Source organism: Oculina patagonica, chromosome 12, assembly GCF_052425735.1.
Source record: "Oculina patagonica isolate OP01 chromosome 12, crgOcupat, whole genome shotgun sequence".
Taxonomy (NCBI): Eukaryota; Metazoa; Cnidaria; class Anthozoa; order Scleractinia; family Oculinidae; genus Oculina; species Oculina patagonica.
In genome coordinates, this window is record NC_135769.1 from 1,206,491 (window position 1) to 1,229,540 (window position 23,050).

The following is a 23,050-nucleotide window of genomic DNA, read 5'->3' on the forward strand; positions in this document are numbered from 1 at the left end:
CATACCCCCACCCTAGACTTGCTTACAAGTCGAGCTCACAGAGCGCGAGGGTCTACTACCGCCAAACCGGAAATGAAAAAGCGAACGACTTTTAGAAAGTCTAACCCCCACCCCCGCGCGTACATTTGCGATTGATCCAAACTGTATAAAAAGATAAATTTAGAAAATGGCTTGAACACGAGGACTCTATGGTAAAGACTTGGTCATTTTACATGCTGATATTTGCGGATCTGCAAAGGTTTTTTTTTTTTTTACAAAATCCTTTGAAAATTCCAGGAGGATATTTGGGAGAGGGTGGCAGTAGTGAGAGCCTCGCCTCCCCCTTGCGGTTTTTGTTTTTTTTTTCTCCTTATATGCCTTGTGTCCTTGTTTCTTGATAACTGTCACTTCACGAAAGAGTAAAACCAGAACCAGGAGGAAAAAAAGTAAAAAATATTTGAAATGTCATAGAAGATTAGGAGATACAGTTATCTACTTGTTAGACTCTGAGGTCTGTGCGGCATTCCGTACTCGAGTTATCTATCAAACCGTTCTGAAACGCCCCACAAAAAATTTATAGAACTCAATGCAGTATGAGGGGGGGGGGGGGGGGGGGGGGAGAAAAGGGGAGCAAAGTGGGAAAAGCAAGTGACAATAGAAAGCAAGGGACCGCGGACGAAAATGCTGCTAGTGTACGTAGGAGCTGGCGACAGCTCCCGGGGGGGGGGGAGGCACTCAAAAAAGTTTTATACGGGGAGGCTCCGCCCCAAGCTCTTACCCCTTACCCTTTTATATACCATTTTCACAGAAATTGTACCCCTTTCGTATACCTTTTACTGAAAAAGGTACCCCTTTCGTATACCTAAAAGACTTGGCATAAACTTAGAACAGGACGTTTTCTTGTCATTTTCATGTTGCGCTTTATAAATTAAAATAATACAGTCATAAAGTGCGTCTGTTCGAAATATTTTAATTCAAGGCCCTTTTAAAAACCTAAATGACGGATTTACATACCCTTTCATATACCTAAACTTCTGAAATCCCTACCCTTTTATATACTTGAAGCCTGAAAAAGGTATCCCTTTCGGGCGGAGCCTCCCGTATAGGCCATTATATGGAGTAGCCCCCCCCGGGCGACAGCTCTAATCAGCCAAAAATAAAAATACAGAGACAAGATAAGCAAGGCTGACACTACGTTTTTTCATTTATTCGTAGTGTCAGCCTTGCTTATATATCTTGTCTCTGGAAAAAGAAGGGCGGGAAGCGGGATTCCTAAGGTGGCGGAAACCGGGAGAAAAAGAGTAAAATTTGCGCAACATTTCGTTCTCTTTCGCAATGGATATGGGATAAAGAAGAGAGAACCGCAACGGAAAGGGGAGGGAGGTTAGAGTGAAAGGACGGGGAGGTTCAGATACAAACCCCCCTGTCTCCTTCCACCAATTTTTTGCGCCGCGCGCAAAGGGGTACCAACATGGCGGTCGGAAATCGATGAAAACATCTTGTGTGATCATGTGAAGTGTCAAGCGTCTTCTCAGGATCACTGATACTTCGACTAGGAAAACATATAATTCACACCCCATCCCTTTCGTACCCACTTCCTCCCCTCCTGCCTCCCGACCCTCCCTGCCCCTCTTCGCGGACGCCAGGGCAAGCGTTTTTACGCACGCGCAAACTCGCCAATTTCCAAAATGGCGGACAGAGTGCGCTTGATAGCTCTTGGGTCGAGAATGATTTCAGCTCAGACATGAATGCATGTTTGCGGAGATTTGCGGATCTGCAAAGTTTACTTTTAGCCGTAGAAAACTTCTTTCTGCGAGAGTATGCGCGGGATTACTCGTAACACGAATTTTTGCAAACTTGTGTATTTGAAATGTCGCACTTTTTGCCATTGGACAGGTGAGGTCAGTCGTGTGTTTATTTCATTCATCTTTCTTTTTTGATTAATTCTAAGGTTGGAGTAAATAATGAATTTGTAGTCCATTGCTACCTTACTCTCAAGAAACATTTTGCTGCAACTCTTAGCATCATACAACAAAATTAAAATATACACCCTGAACGGATATGGCCAATGGGGTTGGGTTGGGTGATCTTTTTGCAATTGCCTAAAGTCCTAGTAAATGGGGAGGTCAGTCATTTGATTAGAATTTTTTAAATTCCAAATGGATATGGATTAGTTATCTGAAGAAGTAGAAACTGGGGTATTTACATCTGAACAATGAATGGGATCTCCCCCTACCCCCCCCCCCCGAAACCTGACACTATTTCCAGGGTGCATCCGCATGCATGCCATACTGAATATACGCCAAGTTTTTTTTATAGGTCTAGGCCCTTTATCATTCATACCTAAAATAAGTCATCTGTACGCTAGTTAAAAGGTGCCGACTACAATCGCATGCCAGTACGCCGCGCAAGTTCCAAATCCACACCAAAGATCTTCAGCGTAACGTATGCAGAATGCAGCCTGGCACTATTCAGACACAGCATACCCCAGTTTCTCCTTCTTTAGATTACTAACCCATATCCATTTGGAAAATTAAAAAAAGGTGATGTATTTTACAACCAAGGAGCTCTCAAGTAATGTATCAGTCATATCCAAGGCACTCTTTGACTGATGCATAATCATATTTGATGCAATTTATTTTGGTTTTTGTTAGGTTTCAGTGTATAGGTCATTATCACACAATCCTTTTGAAAACTTAGCGTTTGAAGACTGGTTAGTATGTTTTATATTGTGTTGGTTTAATTATAACTAACTGCATGTGGTTACAGGACAACTAAAATATAATGTATCAGTCAATTTCAAAAGTGCCCATCCCCACATTACCCCCCTGACATATCCCAGGTGGTTGATTTGAGTTTTGCTCTGTATAGCAGGGAATTTGATGTAAAACTTTACCTACCAGGTCGGGCAATTGAGTATCGAAGAAACAAGAGACATCAGTCTCAATCTAATGATTTTATAATACATTCATATTTTACTACAAATGTTCATGGTACTCGCCTCATTCCACAGTTCCACCTTCCCCTCCATTCAACAAACCCTATTCTGGATTCATTGCCAGGAGAGAATTTTCATATTATTTTTTTTTGTAAAAAAAGTCAAATGCCTGGGGTTTGCCTCCAATGGGTAGTTTTGGAATTGACTGATCCATAACTTACGGCGGTACCTTATTTCAAGATTTTGGAAGAGTGATATTTGGGTGTAATGCTAGAGATTTTTTAACACTTATTTTATAAGCCACTATTTTATTGAAATTGTCATTGTCAATTCTTAGCATTTTTCCCATAATATTTTTTCCTGTTGCAGGATATATCTTAATGCTGACTTAACAAACAAAAGAATTCTTTTCTTGTGGAGAAATGAACCCACAGTAAGTTTTTTTCCTTTAAAAAACCATGTCATCATGGTCATGTCTAATTTATATACTGATTTCTATTTTTTAAATTCTGGTATCTGCAAGTGTTTTTGCAGTCAAACTGTTAGGCCATGCTACCTTTATAATACTAACCCATGTAGCAAGCAAATATGCCACAACATGAATGAAGAGTTTTCTACATTTTTGTTGTGTGAAAATTGGGACAAGGGTACTCTATCCCCTCATTTGCCCTCCCCCCAATTTTTGCAGGCCCAAAATGCGGAAATGCTTGCTACGCAGACTTATATGATACATTATTTAATACAACATCTAAGTTAAAAAAACTCTTTTAATTATTATAATCTTTTGTTTTTCAGATTGTTATAGGAAGACATCAGGTTTGATGCTAACTCTCTGCCGATTTGTAATTGTTTTCTGCCAATTTGTAAAGGTGATTATAGTAATAATCTTGATAGACGTAACCTCTTGCTTTCAGAATCCATGGGCTGAATGCAGTTTAAAGAAACTTCAGCAATACAATGTGCATTTGGCAAGAAGAAAAAGTGGAGGTGGAACAGTTTATCATGTAAGAAATTTTAATTAGTTGATTTTTGGCTTCAGTTTTCCTTTAATACTTTGCAGGCTCTAAAATGTGCCGACAGCTGGTGAATTTGCCTCATATAGCATATTTGCTACTTAGCTCACCATGAATTTTCTCTAGGACCTCCAAGCAGGCAATTTAAAGCCATTCTTATCTTCTTCTATAATGCTGCCTACAAACATTTGAAAACTTAGCAGCCTGTACAAGTTTACATGTTAGTTTTGGAGTACTTGAGACATGATCTTTTGAATTGTTGGCTTCAGCTGTAATCTTTTGCTAATGAATGAACTAGAAATATTTTATAGTATCAAAACATTATCAGACCAGTAACTTTAAAAAAAAATGTTATTTTTTTCTTTCCTATCTTCAGGATTTAGGCAATGTCAATTTATCATTCTTTACTCCTCGTAAATTGTACAATCGGAAAGAAAACTTAGCCCTTATCGTGAAAGTGTTGCGAGAAAGATGGAAACTGAATGTTGAAGCTTCTCCTAGAGATGACATACTTGTTGATGGAAAATTCAAAATATCCTTTTTACTTTAAAGTTACTAGTAAGTTACATTCAGGAAAATTTCCCATTTTTGACCACAGCCTTTGGCTTAAGGGAATAATTTAAAATTTTAGGTTAATTAAAAATAGTCTAATAACACTTGTACGTTGTTTATGTTTGAGTTACATAATTCCTTGACCAAGTAGTTACATCTCGGGTACTTCTTCTAAGCTTGGTCAACTTATAGCATTTCACCACTGTACGTTACTCTTGGATGCTGACAAAGATTTACTCAAATTTCTTCTTCATCCTTCTTATGTAAGTTATATTATTATACACAGCCAAACCTACTTTTTATTTGCCTTCATTGAATGTTGTAAAAATAAAATGTTAGTGTGGGAGATGTGGTGGTCTAATGATTAGCGAGCTGGCCCAAGACTCCAGATTGAGCAGTCCGGGCTCGAGCTCTGGCTGTTCACTTTGTTGTGTTCTGGGCAAGTCTCTTGACTCACATGATGATTCCTCTATGCACCCAGGTGTATAAATGGGTACCGGCAAATTTAATGCTTGGGCTAACCCTGCGATGGACTAGCATCCCATCCAGGGAAAAGTCGAAAACTCATAGTCACTTAATGCTATGGAAGCTTGGATAAGCTCCTGCCTGTTGAGCACACTTTGCGTGAATGCAGACTTTACCTCCAATGCACCGTACCTTCCCTCCAATTGTTAAGCCCCTAATAAAGTGACACTTTCTGTTCTGTAACATATTCTTTGGTTGTTATTTCTTTTTATAGACTGACATTTCCAGTAGAGCAACACAAAGTGTGAAATCAGATGTTATGAACTTGTGCAGTAAAGATCCGTCACTAAACTTTGATGTTATCAAAGAAGCTATAGCTGAGATGTTTTGTCAAATTTATGCTCCTGGAAAGGACATTAAGGTGAGGGACATTGATCCATCAAGAGAGGACCATTTCCCTGGAATAACAGCTACGAAGGAGGAACTTCAGGTATGTTTCCAAGTCACCATATTTTGTTGGATGGATTAAATGAGCCCCACCAGTCCTCAAACCTAAACAGAAAGTGTGTTGTCTAGTAGGCTAGCCTAAAGGCCAAGCCAGGGTTCGTACGCGTCTTGAAAACCCCTGAATTTCAGGAGTTCGATTTCAAGGCCTTGAAAGTACTTGGAATTGGTTTTTGGTCCTGGAAAGTCGTTGGTTTTTTTATTGAGCATCAAAAGGCTTCAAGACAATGAGAACATTGCGAAAATAAGCAATTTTTTTATTTTTTCAGCAAGCACATCAATGGCATAACAGACCGGAAATTGTTGATTTGGGGAAAATTTCACGAAAAAAAGTCCTTGAAATTTCCAAGAAGGGTCCTAAAAAGTCCTTGAATTTTTGGCCTGAAAAAGTTACGAACCCTGCCAACCCTTTTCCAAATAATCTGTTGGGAGTGGCAGTACACATTTAGTCAAATAAACTGGAGTGTATTGTTAAAACTACTGATTGCATGGTCGCTGAAGATTAACATGTTTTTCTTGCTTTACTGCTGTAACCTGATACCGGTATATAAAATAAATGTGTTTTCATGTTCTTTGTTCTAGGAATGGAAGTGGATTTATGGAAAAACACCAAGATTTACTGTCACCTTTTCAACAACCTTTTCATCCAAAAATATTGTAAGTCAAATGAGCAACCTTCACTTTCTGTCAAGATTTCTGAAGTGTTATTATGATTACTTAAATAAAAAACTCATTAATAATTCATAAAGAAAATACAAAAGAAATTAATGTTTAAGGAGTGTCTTTATATCTGATAAAGACACGGCTAAACTTTACGTCCAATTTTCTAGGCCAAAATAACCCCAAATCTAAATATATAAGTGCAAGAATGAATTGATCTTCATCAGAAGATTTTTAAGCCGTTCAATAAATTCGCACTTCGTGTTTTATCAAGTTTAAAACACTCGGCTGCACCTCGTGTTTTAAACTTGATAAAACACTGCTGCTCATTTATTAAACATTACTTAAAAATTTGGCCCCAGTTGTTCAAAGGGTGGATAACGCTATCCACCGGATAAATCACTATCCAGTGGAAAGCGTAATATGTTTGTCAACACTTACCCACTGGATAGTGATTTATCCGGTGGATAGCGTTATCCACCCTTTGAACAACCGGCCCCTGTTTCACTGTGATTTATAACATTTAGCTATTATATATATTTTTTATATAATAATATTTAGTGTTTTTACTCAGTGAGAGGAGTGCTGGACTCCAGATCAAGCGGTCCGGGCTCGAGCCCTAGCTGGGGCAGTGTTGTGTTCTTAGGCAAGGCTCTTTTTGAGATCTCATTGTACCTCTCTCCACCCAAGTGTATTAATGGTTACTGGCAAATTAACTGCTGAGGGTAACCCTGTGATGGATTAGCCTCTCATCCAAGGGGGAGTAGAAATTACTCCTAGCTGCCTTATCCTACAGAAACTGGGATAAGTTCCAGCCTGATGAGCCACTTGCCTCGACAGCGGCCTTTTCTTTTACCCTTACGCAGTGGATTTTTGACACTCCTCTTAGAAATAAATTATTAAAGTTTGTGAATTTTTTTTTTTTTTCAGTCTGTACGTGTCACTTCTTATCATGGTCTGATAGAAAACGTCGATATCCAGTGTGAAGATGAGTCAATGCGTACCGTCTTAGCAGATCTTGTCAGTGGGTTAACAGGTGAACTAGACTGTTATTCACATGCTTTACAGCAAGGCGCCTAAAAGTGTGACCACCTTTAATTAATTCACATTCTTTCGTGCAACCACCATCCAATCAGAAGTCAACTGGAACCTGTCCTTGGCTTCTGATTGGATGGTGGTTGCATGAAAGAATGTGGTCACACTTTTGGGCGCCTTGCTTTAACAGTCTTTAAAGATTGTACTTAACTGCCCTCAAAAATATGAGTTTCATCTTACCATGACAGTTCCTGTTTGGCTTTGTCCCAGTCCTTAGCTAAGTGTTTGACAGTTTTAGGCAGAATTAACAGACAATGCTTTATGTTTTACTTTTGGTTGCCACAATAACAAAGTGATGACTGTAAAAATTTGATGCCATTGGCGTCTGTTTTACTGTAAAGACATATTGAACTTGAACTTTGAGGCTTAAAAAAATTCAGCAGAATATTTACAAATATATTTTTGGATCTCTTCTGTGTTTCACTATCAGTGATAACTCATCACAAATTGTAGTCGATCAATGTTTTGTTACACAAGATAGTAGTCCTGAAGAAAGTTAATCAAATAAAATTATTTCACATCTGGGTTATGACTTACTGATTGAATTTCAAAATTGGTAAAAATAAACAACCAATTAAACACATCTGCTATTTCTTGTTTATCCAGGTGTGAGATTTGACTCTGGTGATATTGAAGTAGCTTTGGTGGCTCATGTGAACTCCGCATCACTCACAGCTCTAGATAGGCAGCTTTGTTATCAGTTTATACAATGGATTGTGAGTGTTATGTAAATCAGAAATAAAATCAAGTAAGTCTGATTACAATAATTATTACAAAAATACTGTGTACTTCTTTGCACGACAAGTTGATAACTGGCCAGCTGTCTGGGACTCACTGACACAGTTGAATGGCAGGGCTAGTCTAGTTCATAATTCCCTTTTTCAATGCAACTCAGCCACTAGCCTGTTTCTCAGGTAATTTGGGTTGCTCGCGATTACACACTCACCCACTTGCAGGGTTTTCAATAAGATTTGGAGTACTTAGGTTGCTTGTGTGGCACACATCAGAGATAATTATAAGAAGCTGAGAGCATCTCCCCTTGAATTTTAGCTGGCAATTCAAAACAGACTACATGCCGGAACACTGGCAGGTGCAAGGTCTTATTAAAAGCCCTGCACTTGTCCACGCTGCCGGGGGGGGGGGGGGGAAAAGAAAAGCTATGACCAAGTCTGTTGAGGCACTATTTGCCCACTGTCAGGCAGGGAAGGGATTATCATCATTGATCTTTATGCTGCAAGCATTTCAGTTTAACGAGAACCAGTGTATTGTACAGTGGAACCTCGATATAACAAAGGGCCAAGGGACTGGCAAAATTTGTTCGCTATATAATGAGATTTCGTTATATCGAGGTACTTTCTCATACATTTTACTATTACTGGGGCGAAGAATATTGTTCGTTATATCGAGGACTTCGCTATATAGAGGTTCGTTTAAAATCGAAGTTCCACTGTTAGTATTAGGCATTACACGTGCGTACCCTTATTAAGGAAATTGTCAAGGAAACTTTACAAAAATTGGGGTGTTAACTGCAATGGACAAGAAGAAAACTTTTAAACTTGATGACCTTGTGTTTTTTTATTCATTTTTTTACAGTCAAGCTGTTGACTAAAATAGTAACATGACAACTAGTAGTTGACATCACCTGATGTCGACATCTGCCATAAAATCATAGATTTTATTAATAATGTTTTACAAACTAATAATATAAAAATTATTTTAGCAAAGAGATAATTAGTCACAAAACGAACAAAGCTCTCAACCTTGCCTTTATGTAAGATGCAAATTTGGTTTCACCTAGTTTCTTAAAAGCATAAATTGTATTTACACATTAGCAAAAAATATACAACAATTTACTTCATTTGAAAAAATCAAACATTGCTGCTAAACCAACATTTTGTCCAGGAAAAAGTGGGAATTAGCCAAGTAATGTCATGCTATATGAAGAAAAACCTTGTAAAATAACAATATTTGTAATAACAGACTGTAACATGTACCAAAGGGTTAAGTTGCTGGGTGATTTTTCTTTGACAGTGTAAAGAAATAATTATTATTAGTAACTACAATTGAAACTAATTCCTTTTGGGACAAAAATAATTGGTTTTCCTATAATGCAAGTGAAAGGTAATTAAAATAATTATTGATAGGGCCAGAAGATGAACGTCATCTCATCAGTTTGTGGCATATTGTTGTGACCAGAGTTGGCTGTTATTGCCATCTTGGTCTTTCAGTGAATGATCTTGAATGTGCAGCCTTTCCCCTTTTCGGCCTGAAAGATTAACAGAAATAACATTATGTGTTATCGCACCCCATTAAAATGTCTGAGTTGGAAACATGTAGCAATACTAACTGTTACTAAAAGCTCAGCAAAGCGAGGAAACATGTTTCCATAATTAATTCCTCGTTTTGCCATGCTTCCATGCCAGGAGGAAACACGAAATGTTTAGACTTTTCCTTGTCCACACTAACTGCCTCAGAGGATGCAGGGGGGAAAGGTGTCCATTGTGCATAAATGATATAAGAGACAAAAATCTTGTTCACTTACATTTTAATCAAATCTTTGTTTTTGGTAAGTTCTGATAAATGGCTCTATAAGTTGGGTACAAAATTATAGTAAAAATATTTTGGTTAGACAGTTTAATGTGTGCTGTGTTTTTTTGTTCATGAGTTTTGAACATCTAAAGGAAGATAACTTAAATTTGCAGATAGAAATCAAACTTTAAAGACGCGCGAAAACAGCTTGAAGTTTAGCCTCAATTTTTCAAGTTGCGATCCATTTCCATCCTAGCTATCCACAGCTAGAGGCTTGTTAACAGTTTCAGTGCTTCAATAATAGCAATATATTGTTAAAAAAATGGACCATTATTTCTAGGTTTCCTATGACACAAATATGAGTTTTGGCTGTTCAAAAATTAATAAAATCTGACAAAGCCTCTAATCATTCATGAAAACTCTACAAAAGTGACAGTTTTCAAAAGATAGAAAATTTTTTATGTAAATTTGGCACACTTCGGATCATTGTTGTTACTTGTACTTACGATGTGCGTGGAGCAAAGTTTCTACTTGTCCCTATACTGTTGTTACTCATTGCTCTTCTCAATCCATTGACGTGTTTCTTGACTTTCTTTGAATGTAACTTGTCAAGGCCTAAAACACTGGCAGACCTTGATGGCACTTGGAGTGATTGCACATTTTCTTTTGTAGCACTGCAAACTCTAAGTAAGCAAAGAATTTTTCATTACTTTGAAAACTACAGTGGAACATGGTCACAGACATCCCTGTACAGCACATATCTAATGGTCCCAAGGGAGTCCATTTATCGGAGATTCCAGGTTAATGTCATTTTACAGTTGAGAATTTTCAACTTACCTTTTCGGCATCATGTCCTTGCTTTTCTTGTGACTGTTTGATTTATCTGTAGTTTACAATGAAATAGCATATTACAGTACTGTAAGTTTTTGTATGCAATAACGTACTACCAGAATTGTTTCCCTTCTTCAGTGATATATTGCATTTTTTCACTCGATTTCTTAAACTCGTGATTTCTTGAGTTCACCTATTTTTGTTTTCCTTGGAGGTTTGAGAAACCAGGATTCTGCTGTAGTTACTAACCATCATAAGATAGAAACCAGCCACTTTCATTTCCATATTTATATGTTATTAACAAAAACCATCATTGGCAAATAATTGACAGGCCACAGCCATTAACTAAACGCCAAGAGTCACACTCTGCAAAATTATAATGTACTGTGGAAATCCGAATGGAATACACTAAGAATGACTTTTGTGTGTTGAAGTCACAATATGCGAAGTTTTTTTAAACTTTACAAATTCTGGCTTCTGCACAGAAAATCAACTCAGACTTACCTTTATCAAAAAGTTTGCTTTGACTAAGCACCGATGGTAACTGATCTTTCAGCACATTTTGTTTATTAACTGGCAATTCTCTGAGCGGTGTTGACAGAGGATCTCTAGAAGGAGGCGGCCTTAACTGTAAACAACAACAAAACTTGATATAATTGCTATCATTTATATCTCATAGATAAAGTGTGCACTGTGATTGGTCAGTTTTAACAGTCTAAATTTTTTAGGTGTTGCTACAATATACAGTAGAATCCCGATTCTTCAAACCCTTGGTTTCTTCAGTTAATTGGTTTTCCTTAAATAGTAGTTCTGTAATTTAACCCCTGCCCCCCCCCCCCCAATTTTTCAACTGAGGAGAATGTGCTGCCTTTGTAATTGCATCTGCAAATGGTTAGACATTCTAGTCTTCTTGGAAAAAGGATGATAAACCGTAGGTCCCGTGTATCTTCAGTCTTATCACAGGGGATGTTAAAGAACCCACACACTATTCGCAAAGAGTAGGGCACGAAGCTCCCGGTGTTGTGGTCTGGCCTTGTGTAGTAAATTACAGTATGTGTACAGCGCATTTGAACATATATATATGAAAAATGCGCTATATAAATTCATTATCATTATCATTTTCATTTCTCAAGGAAGTTTTTGTATCCCCTGGAGTTTTGAGAAATCAGGATTCTATTGTAGCCTGCTTTTGAAGTGTTTGACTTAATAAGGTTTTCATTTCCCCAGAGTGAATGGTCAGTACTCTACTACTGTTAGATAGGTCCAGGATTTTTTTTATATACTGTCAGTTGATTTACAGCTCGTGCATTTTAGGTATGGACCTTATAATAAAATAGGTATTCACGATGAAAGTACATGCCATGTTATTCAAGGCCAGTCTGCTAACAACAGAACAACTTTTGGCAGCCACTAAAAGAGCATCAAGTTCATTCAACATAATTTTATTCATAAATCACAAAAATAAATACTCTGTTTAATACTTACCTGATCTGATGAGTTTTTATGTTGGTCTTTATCAGTTGGAGATTCTCCAAGAACCTGTATTCCTGATAGATTAAAGTCAATTGATTCTCTCATGGGCGTGGCATTACGCAGTGTGTTCTGAGTCTTCTGTGGAGGGGACAGTTCCCCCTTAACAGGAGTATCAGTCCAGCAAACTTTAGGATGAGGAGTTGACTTTCTTGGAAAACATTTTGATTGCTCATTTAAATTGTTCTGGCAATGAAACATTGCAGGAGATGAAAAATTGTTGTTATCTGGCGCTTTAAATGAAGATGGTACTCGTAAAGGTGTTGCCATGTTTCGGTTTTGTTGAGCACTGGTGGTTTCTCTTGGTATCACGGGTTTTTGTTGTTTGCACTGTTCTTGTAATGAACGTGATACTTTAGCTGGTGATGACATGGCTTCAAATTCTTTAGTCAAAGAAATGCAGGGATTTGCAAAGACTGGATCCTCTGTTGTCGCCGAGTGAGTGAAAGCCCTGTTGACTTGTTTGCTTCTTGTAGTGCTCATACAAGGTATCATATCACTGTTGGCAACAGGTGTGTTAAATTGCCGCTTTCTGATTGGTGTTCGTAGAAGTGGTGTTCCTTTGATAATAAAAACAATTATTGATTTGTGTCTCAAATGATTCTAATTACTAAATAAAATTTTTCAACTGATAACATTTGAATTTTTCTACTAACAGTGGCTTACTAACTCTGAAACTATTCACTGTACTCATTAAAACTTTTTTTTCTTAAAAACAGCATTTCTTTCACAGCAGCTTCTTGAGGGGTTTTTCTGTTTGGAGGAAGGTCAGAGGTTCCCTGTTACCCTGTTCCCGGGCTCCTTTCCAAGCACCTTAGTGGGGGCAGTTCCCGCTCATGGTTGCCATGGATACTGTGCCTGAATTGCTCAGGCCCCTGGCCAACCTGTAAGGCACCAGTTCCCAAGCTCTTATATATTGGTGAAAAAATTAATTAATAATTAATTAATTTTGTGAACTTACCTATGCTTGTGGCCTGGAAGCTTATAAAGGTTGATTTATCGCTACTGCTTTGATCTTTTGTGCTCTGGTCTGCCCAGGTCACTTCACGCCCACTTTCCACTGTTTCAATAACATTGTCATATTCCTCTGTTAACTCTTGAGTAGCAAGGCCGACACCCTTCAGGAGGAAAAACTGTTTCTGCACCATGCCAAGTAACTTTTCCACCAATCTGAAAACAAAGTTGATAGGGAACCATCAAGTTTTATCACCTCCACATATAACAAAAATTATATGATAAATTATTTTATTACAAAGGGAAGCTTGTGGTTTGCATTCTGGACTGCTGCCCAGGCTCGAGCCCTGGCCAGGGTTGTTGCGTTGTGTTCTTGGACAAGACACTTTATAGCTGACAGTGCCTCTCTCCATCCAGGTGTATAAATGGGAAACAGCAAATTTAATGCTTAGGGGTAACCCTGTGATGACTAACATCCCGTCCAGGGGGAGTTAGAAATACTTCTAGTCACTTCATGCTTCTGAAACAGGGATAAGGTCTGGCCTGATGAGCCACCAGAACCGAATGCAAACTTTACCTACTTTACCACACTCTTCACAGATGATTTTTAGTGGGCTATTTTAAGCATAATTAATTGTTCCTCAGTTCCAAACGATCCCAGTTGGTGAGGAGTATTGTTTGAAGTTACTCCATACCATACATAAACATGATTCTGCAGTTTCTCACCTTTCTGTGTTCTGTGCGTCTTTTTCCTGTGCATGGACATGCCTCTTATACAGCTGACAATTTCTTCTCAGCTCCATGTTTTCCAGCTGTAGCTGCACCACTGTTTGACATTGCTCCAGCTGAGCTTTCGCATCCAGGTCAGTTTCAAGAAGTTGCATTTCTGATTGAATTCTCTCCATCCACTTGTTGTTCTTGGCAATTTGTTCCTCAAAGTCTGTCTTTTTTGAAGCTAGATATTTTTGTTTGGTTTTTGTGTTGCTTGTACACAACTGGGTTTTAGATAGTGCCTGCCAATTGACAAAAGGATAATATACAAATGACTGTCAGTTCCCAAAGGTTACCACCCTTTTGAACACACAAGCTCAAGTGATTCCTGTTAAACACAGGACGTAAAACAGTAAAAAAAGAGTTTCATTTAAAATTAATGATACCTGCTCAAGTTTCTCTCCTTCAACACACACAAACTGCACTCTTTTTAGGGAACGCTCCTGGAACAAAATTTAACATTTTTAGTGGCCATGATTAAATCCCATTGATGTTGAATGTAAAAGTTGAAGTCTAAGAACAGTTGTTGTACCTTTCTGTAAAGTTTGACTTGAAGATCTCTCTCAGCAGCTTCTATGTCAATAATGTTTCTTCGCACCACCATCCTCTCTTTCATAACACTTCTCAGACTTGAACTTAATCTGATAAATATTTAATAAATTGATAATAGTTGTGATTAACATATCATGAACTACTGTCAGTAACAGTCGTGGCAGACACGTTTCCAAGGGGATCAGCGGCAACTGAGGTGAAGTAGATTGCATAGCCTTAGAAAAGAAAAGATTTTGCACTTATTTGCACATTGCAGTTACGAATCAAAATTGGTGTACAGTTATATGCCAAAACAATCAGTTACAACCAAGCTCTCACTGGTGTCTGTTACTAGGAGTGTCAGCTACTAGGATACTTGCTGTAACATGGGTTTTACGTGTAGGTAATATCTAAATAAGGTTCTTTGTTGTTCAACAGTATTTGTGTTAATTTAATACTTCTGTCAATATTTATTTGTTACCTTTGTATCTCTTCTGTCTGTGCACTTGAACCAGCAGACTTCTTTGGCATATTAGCTGGTCCTGATTCATATCCAAAAAGTTTCTTTTTAAGCTCTGAGATCTGAAACAAATAATTATCATTTAAAAGATGAGTCTAATTAGGCCCCGATTAGCCACATGTGGGGGAAGAATTGCTTAGTTTATACATAAACTTAAGGTAATAAAATTTCCAAGTTCGTAGCGATCTTCAAAAATTTCATACATACTTCGGAAACTACTTGTGCAAAGTTTTGTGAAACACACTGTAAGCCCTCCCTCCCGACCAAAGTTACCAGCAACAAAGTACCAGATGAGTATCTTATCTTTATCTCATTATATTGATAGGTAATGTGAGACTGATTTGCCAGCAGTGTTGTCTACATGTTGTCAACTGAATTGATAGAGGGATGACATGTTGTACAGATTTATAAGGGCCTTTTCATCATCCTGCATGCTTTAAAATGTGCCAGCCCTTGTCTAAGGAACTTCAAGGTTACAGTCGACTTGCAATTGTTGAAAGTTGACTGAGTAACCTTCCAGTTCCTTAGACATTTTGCAATTCCAGGAATTTATTTCTTTGTCAAGGGGTGCAAACATGAGTCAAATCAAAACTTGAAGAGAGACTAGGAATTTATGGAATCTGGATTGGACTGAAGATAAATGATAGGCCATGATGTGGAATAGGAGTCTGTATTACAAGAAGCCCATAGGATGTACATTGTACTAACTTTGTAGTCAAATTCTTTTTTAAACTTACTTCAAGTGGGCTTTCTTAAGACAAGAATTGTGTTACCTCAATCCGTAGCTCCTCTACGATCTTAGCATAGCGACTGACGTGCATGTCCACAGAGAGTTCATTTTTAACAACCTTGCATGTGATGTTCATTGCACGATCCGCATATTTTAAGGTGTTGTAGGTATCTTCATAACTCAGACCTGATGGGCTAATAAAATAATAGAAGTTTACTGACATTTCGGCAATACGACTAAAATGTCGGTAAACTTCTACCAAAATTTCTAGTGTCAAAAACAATTTTAATTAATATGTTATTTCAGAGTTCAAGATGCTATGCAGTTATTGCCAATGTTAATAAAATAATGCCCCAACATGTGATTATTGATCTCAATAAGTGTAAATAATATAATTTTTGTTTCTGTAGCTTTACACAGGTATTCTTGGTTTTCATGTTACGTCATAAAATTCTGAAATCAAAATTCACTAGCCCTAGTAAATTTTCGTTGTCATTAGGCGAAAGATAAACTAAAAATATATATTTTTGCAAATTTCCAGATCGAAAGCGCCTTTTGTTTTTAAAACAGAGCATTTTGAATATTTGAGTTCTCCGTCGTATGCGACATCAAGCTGAGTGCCGTTACAAGGCTGTTTTGTTTGAAAAAACGCCTTTCCTCTCCATTTTCATCCTCGGAGACCCAGGGGCAGTTAGTTGCGGCGACGGGCAGCTTATCGGGACAACGAGAATTTCGGGCGATAGTTTACAACATAGAGCGTAACAGCCCCTGGGCACTTTGTCTTACCGAACCAGTTCCAGAAGCGTTTGAACTCTTTCCTCCTGATTGGCCACAAAAATATTTTTGTGGCCAATCAGCGACGAGGACCGGCCAGGAGACTCTGATGTCTTCTTACACGAAGTTGTTTTCCTCATAGACTCGTCGTCGTTGTTAAGTCCGTCCGTCTCAGATAAAAAAGCAAAACAAAAACAAAACAACGAGGCCTGGGAATATGTTAAATGTAGCATAGCGCAAGGAAACCAAAAGTTTTTAAAGCTATACGCGAGCACCTCTTGTTTATAAGTTTTGTTTTTGTTATTTAAATATCCAACAAATTAAACAAAAACCCTTTGTTTTAACTGTCAAGCTGGCAACAAAATAACAATAGGTGACGACAGTGATATCTTCGCTAACGCGTGGCCCGTGCAGCGAAGTACCCAGACCGTGGCAAGTTCCAGAAGTCGGGCAATGACCGAGAAAAATAATAAGAATTGTTGTTTACTCGAATAACTATTAAAAAGCGCGCAACTAACAGTGTAGAACTGGCAGTCATCTAAGGCTTATTTTTTCTGAGACTCTCCATGTAATAGCATCCGATTGATGGGCAGAGCATCTACGACGAGTCTATGAGGAAAACAACTTCGTGTAAGAAGACATCAGAGTCTCCTGGCCGGTCCTCGTCGCTGATTGGCCACAAAAATATTTTTGTGGCCAATCAGGAGGAAAGAGTTCAAACGCTTCTGGAACTGGTTCGGTAAGACAAAGTGCCCAGGGGCTGTTACGCTCTATGTTGTAAACTATCGCCCGAAAATCCCGTTGTCCCGATAAGCTGCCCGTCGCCCCAACTAACTGCCCCTGGGTCTCCGAGGATGCTCCATTTTGTGCAGACTGAACATTTCAGATATAATAAGTGGTGTTTATGTGAAGGATAGCCGCTGTTGTAAACAGAATTGAGTTCCAGATGGTTTCTCTGACATGGCGGCGGCCATTACTGTGTCCCTCGGAAGGACACAGTTATGGCGTCTCCATACTAAGCTTTATAAATTTGCGTGGAAAGGTTCGGAAAATAACTCGCGAACGGTACAGCGCACAGACCCGAAACTTGAAGAAATTGAATCTATTTATCATCTTTAATATTTGAAATTCATAGCTTCTGTAGTTGAATGGTTTCAAATTTATTTTTTGATTGCGTGACAGTGAAAACCAGCAATTGTCATAGTGTATGCTTTCCCTGAATGAGATGCTAGTGAATCCATTGCACGTTTACCCCTAGGTTGTCCTGAAAATTTCTCAGTACCCATTTATACTTCTGGGTGAAGTGAGGCACTGTGAGCAAGTCTCTTGTCCAAGAACACAATGCCAGGGTCAATAGAAGGATAATGATAATGATAATCAATTTATATAGCGCATTTTTCATATGTAATGTTCAAATGCGCTGTACACATACTGTAATTTACTACACAAAGGCCAGACCACAACACCGGGAACTTCGTGCCCTACTCTTTGCAAATAGTGTGTGGGTTCTTTAACGTCCCCTGTTATAGGACTGAGGATACAGGAGACGGGACCTACGGTTTATCGTCCTTTTCCGAGAAGACTAGAATGTCTAACCATTTGCAGATGTAATTACAAAGGCAGCACATTCTCCTCAGTTATTTTAAGACCCTGAGTGTTGGTCTGGTCGGCCGATAAAGACAATGCTTCCTTCTTCCTTTGTGTGAAACACTATGATAATCATGGATGTTGATAAATGTAAAGTGAAATGGCAACTTGGATAAAGTGAAAGTAAATGAAGAAGCGTTCTCAAGTTGAATACTCGGAAATATATATATATTTTTTTCCTCCCGTTGGGGGAACTCAAAAAAAAAAAATCTTTTTCCGAGTATTCAACTTGAGAACGCTTCTTCATTTACTTTCACTTTGTCCAAGTTGCCATTTCACTTTACATTTATCCACATTTCTCATTTAGACATATTTGAGCCTGCAGTTGGCAGGACATGTGTCACACATAAGAACCTAGTATATGACCTCGCTCACCACGAGTCTCCCATAGCTCAGTGGTTAGAGCGTCCAACCGGTATTCTGGAAGGTCATGGGTTCGACTCCCGTCGGGGGAACTCAAAAAAAAAATCTTTTTCCGAGTATTCAACTTGAGAACGCTTCTTCATTTACTTTCAATCATGGATGTTGACTATTATAAGCAACAGTAAAAACCTGCAATCCCCTCATTACATATAGCTTTCGGCATTGTTGAATATGCTTTTACGCCTCTGTAGGAAAACCTTTTTTAAAAAAACTCATGTTTTCAATCTTACCTGACTGCAGCAATCATAACAGTTCTGCAGTTTCCTCCGAGAGAATCTTTTAGCAGTCTTGTTAATTTGCTGTCTCTGTAAGGAATGTGCCCCGCTTTGTTCTATAGAATGAAAAATTCTGAATAAGTAGGTTGAATTTTTAATCCATTTAACTTCCTTGTCACAACAAACAGCCCCTTGGCCCCAGTTATCTAAGGATGAAATAATCTTCAACTTTTATATGACAAACATCCAGTATTATTCGAATCCTTGAGATAAACAAGTTGTTGTTCCTCGCCTTGGTTAATTCTTGACATTTTCCATGTTTTTTTTCTTTTCTTTGTTACAGATTTAAAGAAAAGAGGTCATAAGACTTAGAATGATGGAGCTGTTTATCTCAGAAAAATGTTTTAAGAGAAGAAAATTCTTACAATGAGAACAACAGAAAATGTAGGAAAACATTGATTAAATGAGAAATTTGATAGCTAAACGGTGTCTGTCGTTTATTTTAAAATAACGTAGGTAAACCTTTCCCTACATGTACCATAGTTTATCTGGGCCTAATTCCAGACTCAACCCAAATTATCTCTTACAAGAAAATTGTAAGACACAGGATCCAATTATTAAAAGTAGAATTTTCTCATGAGAGATGACTTGTGACAAGTCAGGCCTTATTCACTAATTACCTCCTTATCAGCAAGTGCGTTAATGCAGTTTCCAAGAGCAAGTAAGGATTTGTTAATATTGGCTCCCTCTCTGAATCGTGCGCCTCTGTTTGATGTTACTATGGCTCGCTCTGATCCTGCCAAATCAATCAGGGACATCTTGCCCATTGTGAAGTTTGTTTGTAACCCCGCTGTCCTGTCCTTTTGTCGAACAAACACCTAATAATAAAAGTTCAGTGAGAATTTTTTCAGATGTGAGCATTAGTCCATATTAAATCAGCATCTAGTGGTTTCTCATGCCCAGCTAACTGTAGCTCTATTGGGAGTATTTCCACTCCATATATTCATTCATTCGTTTGTGTGGAATGCTTGTCCTCTGCAGATTATTAACCATCCACCATTTTGTCAAGTTGTTCAACAATTTGTAGCCTGTGAATGCAGACGGATTTCTAGCCGTTTAACACTGCTGAAGAATTTATACCAAAAAATACTGTATAACATATGCTGTATATTATGAACGAAATTTTTCAGTGATGTGAAGCAACAGCCAGAAATCTGTTGGCATTTGAAGGCTAAACAATTTGCTGCGACCACCCATTTATACACCTGGGTGGAGAGAGGCACTGTGAGAATAAAGTGTCTTGCCTAAGAACTAGGCATAAACAGATTGTGCTTGGCAACTTTTGAGCAACAAATTGATATAAAATCGATCCAAACCATAAAAGGTCCTTTCGTTTCGAAGAATTTTTATTACCTTTTTTTAATTTTTAATTTTTATTTTTAATTTTTTTTTTTATCTAATATTGAATTTATGTTGAGTTTAAAGAGTATATTAATTACAAGAAAGTATTTGTATTTCTCATATAACAATGGCTTTTTGGCCTCTTTTAATGACTGTAAGAATATTTAATGAAAATATTTAAATGGAAACAAACAAACAAACACGTTTTGAGTATTTATCTAAAAACAAAACGACTCTAGACTCTAGAGAGCAAGCAACTTTTCTAAAGTTTGGTGGCAACTTTTTGATATTTGAGCAACTTTAGAGCAACTTTTGGGTATATTGTGAGGCAACTTTTCCTGAATTTACTTAGCAAGGCCACTTTACACCCCACTGAGTGGTCAAGAGGGTGTACTTTTCATTCTCGTCCCCAGAGCCGCTTGTCCCTCTTAGCCGGCTGAGCCTGGCACATGAGGAACAAGTGGCTCTGGGGAGAAGAATGGTGAACTTTTCCAATATGTCACACTTGAACCATCTTACAGACTGAATATTCAGTTACCTGAAAAACAGCATGAGATCTTGATGACTGGGCATTTGCATCGGTGGGATGTTGAGTGCGATTGTTGTTTCCAAACTCCAGCATTCCTAGCAGCTCCTCAGCAGAAGTAGGCTGTGACAAAAAAGTACAGAATATTAGTCATGCTACAATGAGTGTCCACAAAAGGGAAAGTGTTCACTTTATGATGTTAAAGGAGTTCCAATTGTAAATTGAAGTTAAGATATTTTGCATAAGGGAAAGTGTTCACTTTATGATGTTAGAGGAGTTCCAATTATAAATTGAAGTTAAGATATTTCCTCAGCTAATTGTGGAACCTTGGTCATTTAAGCTTCATTATGGCCTCTAAGTTTTTTTTGGAAAATGATCAAGGAAATGTTACTCAGCAATCAGCAGTGAGGCCCTGCCAGGGTAAATTCAGACAAGCGACGTGGCCCAAAAAGTAGCGACAGCACATAAAATAAAATTGTGACAAATGACAACCCTTATACAACAGCGACAGGGAACATTTTTAAATTTAGACAATTGACACGAGACCCCCCCCTCCCCCTGGCAGGGCTTCAGCAGTCCTGCCAGATATCGTACCTTGTGCAGGGTAAGGCCACTGACACACACTCCCCTTTGTGGATCTTCACGAACAGCAAGTGGCTGGCCAGGCATCAGTAGGTCTCGGATTGTTTCATTATAAACCTGCGGAAAAATTGGTTAATGTGTCAGATTGCTGGAAGGGTAGTTCCCCTTACACTCAACTCTCTCTTAACAGACACCTCTATAATATGGACACCAGGCCTGGTTGTTCAAAGGGTGGATAATGCTATCCACCGGATAAATCACTATCCAGTGGATAAGTCTTAACAAAACATACTATCCTCCTTTTGAAAATCTAGGCCTGGAGTTACTCGCTAGCAGCATAGGCCTCAGTTTTCTCAATCATATTACCATAAACTCTCTATAAGCGGGACACATCCACAAGACGGACAGTTGGAGACGGTCCCAACAGTGTCTGTTTTAGGGAGAGTTGATTGTAGCAGAAACCACTCCTAAGTGGACACTTATTGTGGTGTCAAGAGTGTCTGCTTATAGCAGCTTATAGGAAGTTCAACTGCAACGACCAGTAAAGTCTAATTTCTCAGACAGTTGACCATGAATAAAAAGGTCTTAGGAGTAAACAATCGATGATAACATTTTGAGCAGCCTAACAAAGCTGGAAGCAGGCTATCTGTTCCAAGCTGCTGTTAGTAAAGATATGTGTAGGATTTGAGTTGTTAATAAGCTTAATTAAATTTGTAGACGCTATTTCCTGCTAGATGTTGGTCAATATAGTACTCGACCGCAAATTATTCAGCTTTAGTTCCTTGCTTTAAGCTTCAGGTTATAGCTTAGAGCTGCATATGTAGAATTCACTAAGTTTTTATGCTGTGTTCTAACCTCAAGGTAAGAGACGGCCACATCAGAGATCTTCTCATCTTTACAAGCGTTGATTCTGCTATACAGTTCCATCATCGTTAAAAACATAACTCCTGGATTAGATTGATCTCCTAACATTGTGAATGTTTTCCCAGCCCCTGTCGCTCCATAGGCGAACACAGTACAGTTATATCCGCCAAGAACTCCGTCCACAATAGTCTTGGTCGTGTGCTCGAAGACATCACGATTGCTTGACTCGTGATCGAACACTCGATCAAACATGAACCTCAAGTCCCTTGCTCTTCGTGTCAGAAATTGTGGTTGTTTCCGACGTCGATTGCCCGACAAATAGTCAAGCGAATCGTCTTTCGGATCAAAAACCAGCATACGTTCGTCCATAACACGAACAGAAGTCGAAGATTGTTTGACAATTTCCATGTCGTTTGCCGGCCTCACTCGCACAACAACTTTCATATTGCTGTTTTTATCTTTCCCGCCATTCGCTTGCGATCGTCTTGCAGACGAAGAACGTCTCCTCGAAAGACCTTTGTCTGAGGTTTCAACCATTTTTCTTGTTTTCTATTGAAAACGCGAATTCCAGACTCTTATGTTGTTTTCCATTGATCGGCTTTCTGCAAAGTGCAAAGCGTCCATGCGACAACGCATTTGAATTTCGAACGTTAACCACAAGCTCTTCGCTGATTGGTCAGAACTATTCCAACGCCCTTTGTTACTAGGGAGGGGAGGGGACAGGCAGTTTGTCAAAAACTTCCGTTCCAGTGAAGGAACTTTTGTTCTTTTCAGAATTCGTTTCCTAATTCACGAAATGAAAATTTTACTGATTTGTTACAAAACCCCCCAACTAGCACTTTGTATTTCTTGCATCTTAAAACAAAGCTCGAGCCAAAAGAACGCCTGCGTCGAAGGCTAGCTATTTCCATGTATTTTGGTTTTTGTTAGCTTTACGAAAGGCCTGACATATAAAAGGGTAAGGGTTTAGACCTCGGCACAGAATCCCGCTTAATATTTTTCGAGCACCCCTCAAA

The 23,050-nt window shown here is 38.5% G+C and overlaps 2 protein-coding genes across 4 annotated transcripts; one reads left to right on the plus strand and one right to left on the minus strand.

Annotated features, from left to right (window-relative positions):
* Window positions 1-1,651: 1,651 nt before the first annotated feature.
* On the plus strand, window positions 1,652-19,145 carry LOC144633778 (lipoyl amidotransferase LIPT1, mitochondrial-like). Of its 2 annotated transcripts, XM_078492647.1 has the most exons (12): window positions 1,652-1,880; window positions 2,634-2,692; window positions 3,287-3,350; window positions 3,713-3,733; window positions 3,832-3,921; window positions 4,307-4,462; window positions 4,638-4,745; window positions 5,222-5,437; window positions 6,034-6,108; window positions 7,042-7,147; window positions 7,813-7,954; window positions 19,005-19,145. In XM_078492647.1, the coding sequence occupies exons 1-11, from the start codon at window positions 1,800-1,802 to the stop codon at window positions 7,935-7,937; spliced, it is 1,101 nt and encodes a 366-aa protein (XP_078348773.1). In that variant the 5' UTR covers window positions 1,652-1,799; the 3' UTR covers window positions 7,938-7,954; window positions 19,005-19,145. The 2 variants fall into 2 exon arrangements, with proteins under 2 accessions (XP_078348773.1, XP_078348774.1); XM_078492648.1 differs by lacking the exon at window positions 2,634-2,692 and having other exon boundaries at window positions 1,677-1,875.
* On the minus strand, window positions 8,752-22,655 carry LOC144633761 (kinesin-like protein KIF18A). 2 transcript variants are annotated; one of them, XM_078492630.1, is made up of 17 exons: window positions 22,026-22,655; window positions 21,183-21,287; window positions 20,601-20,711; window positions 19,342-19,539; window positions 18,677-18,777; window positions 15,646-15,796; window positions 14,834-14,934; window positions 14,354-14,462; window positions 14,208-14,264; window positions 13,777-14,063; window positions 13,058-13,266; window positions 12,052-12,656; window positions 11,071-11,194; window positions 10,573-10,618; window positions 10,242-10,418; window positions 9,749-9,792; window positions 8,752-9,472 (listed from the first exon to the last, which is right to left on the minus strand). In XM_078492630.1, the coding sequence occupies exons 1-16, from the start codon at window positions 22,569-22,571 to the stop codon at window positions 9,756-9,758; spliced, it is 2,964 nt and encodes a 987-aa protein (XP_078348756.1). In that variant the 5' UTR covers window positions 22,572-22,655; the 3' UTR covers window positions 8,752-9,472; window positions 9,749-9,755. The 2 variants fall into 2 exon arrangements, with proteins under 2 accessions (XP_078348756.1, XP_078348755.1); XM_078492629.1 differs by lacking the exon at window positions 9,749-9,792.
* Window positions 22,656-23,050: the final 395 nt, after the last annotated feature.